This window comes from Branchiostoma belcheri, unplaced genomic scaffold, assembly GCF_001625305.1.
Source record: "Branchiostoma belcheri isolate BF01 breed outbred unplaced genomic scaffold, Haploidv18h27 scaffold22, whole genome shotgun sequence".
Classification (NCBI taxonomy): Eukaryota; Metazoa; Chordata; class Leptocardii; order Amphioxiformes; family Branchiostomatidae; genus Branchiostoma; species Branchiostoma belcheri.
The window spans coordinates 2,536,866-2,538,669 of NW_017803713.1; the positions used below are offsets into that span (position 1 = coordinate 2,536,866).

At 45.2% G+C, this 1,804-nt stretch overlaps 2 protein-coding genes across 5 annotated transcripts in view; one reads left to right on the forward strand and one right to left on the reverse strand.

Annotated features, from left to right (window-relative positions):
* The window catches only part of LOC109470210 (UPF0568 protein C14orf166 homolog), an 11,989-nt gene extending 10,704 nt beyond the window's left edge, over positions 1–1,285 (reverse strand). The window contains exon 1 of one of the 4 annotated variants that reach the window (XM_019769045.1): positions 900–1,285. In XM_019769045.1, the coding sequence (XP_019624604.1) occupies positions 900–1,095 (196 nt within the window). In that variant the 5' untranslated portion in view covers positions 1,096–1,285. Of the gene's footprint in view, positions 1–532; positions 631–717; positions 743–899 lie in introns of those variants that run through there. The other 3 variants (XM_019769044.1, XM_019769047.1, XM_019769046.1) reach the window with 3 other exon arrangements.
* A 212-nt stretch (positions 1,286–1,497) lies between these two features.
* The window catches only part of LOC109470180 (zinc finger protein 431-like), a 6,070-nt gene continuing 5,763 nt past the window's right edge, over positions 1,498–1,804 (forward strand). The window contains exon 1 of the mRNA XM_019768989.1: positions 1,498–1,615. The gene's annotated coding sequence lies outside the window, so the exon portion shown is untranslated. The remainder of the gene's footprint in view (positions 1,616–1,804) is intronic.

Below are 1,804 nucleotides of genomic sequence, written 5' to 3' on the forward strand. Positions count from 1 at the left end.
TTTATCCAACAGACCGACCTCGTAGCAATCATTCACGGGCATCCTATGCAACTATCTTTCTTCCAACTAGTTCGGAGTTGTGTGTATGGGAACCGCATCAATCTGAATAATCAATTCTCTTCTGTGATGGCGCTAAACAAACATCGTAGTCCGCAATGTAAACAAACATGGCGACTGGTCGGGTCGCCTCCACCGATCGCTAAATTATAATGATTTCTTGTTGCCGGGTTCCTGCGGCGATTTACACGCTATTTAATGGCAAAACACAGCAATTTGGGATGTTATCTCGTCTAAGCAGGGTGTATTCCGGTAGATTTTAGCCTCCTATATGTGTTTTCCGGTGTTTAACTGTGTTTTCCGGTGTATTCCGGTAAATAGGCAGACCGATAATAAATGTTACATGGGAATGGCAATTTCCATTGCTTCAGTTATCATCATTTCAGTTTTGTTACCTGTTAAAATATTTTGATATACATTTGTACTCGTCTGGTAAATCTCAGACAAATGATTTGCACTCAAATTAGGTTCAAACCTTCGTGCTCAACGTGTCCCTTCATCATCAACTGTGTCCCTTATTTGAATGACAAAACTGAATGAGAAGACCATAAAAAGATGTGATGTTAACGTTAACGTGTTACTGTATATTCAGGTGCAGAGTAGAGCTGAGTGCAGAGCTGAAATACACTCCTGCAAATGACAGAAGACTGATAGTGATACCACTTCATCAAATGTTGCCCCAGACAGGTGCTCTTCCGCGCTGGAGATAGGGGGAGGGCTGCAGGGACAGATCTCTTCAAAATTTCACCAACTACCCACTAGTCAAACGGGGGGAGGGGGGGCGTTAAGACAGATTTTCACCGAACTACCACTAGTCAAACTACATAACGCGCAATGCCCACCTGCAATGTTAAAACTGTTCGGTTGGTGGTATTCTAGAGCTGCGAGTTTCCTGCGGAACATGTTGTGGGTTTTGAACGATAACCTAAAAACGAGAAAATTATACGAGCCCAATCCAGAATCCCCCTTGGGTTGCAGACGACAGCGAACACTCCCGGACACGGCTGACAAGACCTGGGACCGGCATGCTTTGCGCATAGAATCTGGCGGGAAATTTACATCTTGATTGCCCTTGATGTCCTCGTGCTCAGCATCTACTCTACAAGCAGAGGTTGTGGGGGAATGATCGTTAATTTTTTTTATATATGGCCCTTTTTGTCGGTACCCCCACCCGTCGGTGGCCGGCGACCTTTCTCTGGCTATAAATGGATAGGGATCTGCTTGGAGATTACTCAGCGTTCGCAAAGCATTTCTTTGATTTCCGTTTATACCTATGTCGACTTGGTTTAAATTTGTCCTCGACGTGGTTTCATTCTCCGTGGAGTTTTTTTTTACACATGGTAAAGGCGTCAGCGAGCGACCTCAAGGATCCTCAAGAAGCGGATAATCAGGTTGTTCAAGTCTACGTGAACTCTAACCCCAACATACCTAATTATCTACACCAGTCCACCATTTTGTTTAGATGAGTGCACTGCATAGAGAGCGGTTTGCAATATCTTCAAACCTCCTTGGTCAAACTGAAAAGCCGGATCGATTAGGAACCACCACTGACCGGAAGGTAAGACCTCTGGGGCCCTCTGGTCCAAACTACATGTAACAGTTACAAGTACTCACTGAGTGAAAACTTCCTTCGATGAATCAAATTATGCTTTAGCCTGGTTGCGAGCTCCGTAGTTTCCGCCCACTCCCTAATGTCGCTGGTTGTAGCGGGCGGAAACTCTGGAGGATCGCACCAAGGGTAGCATCA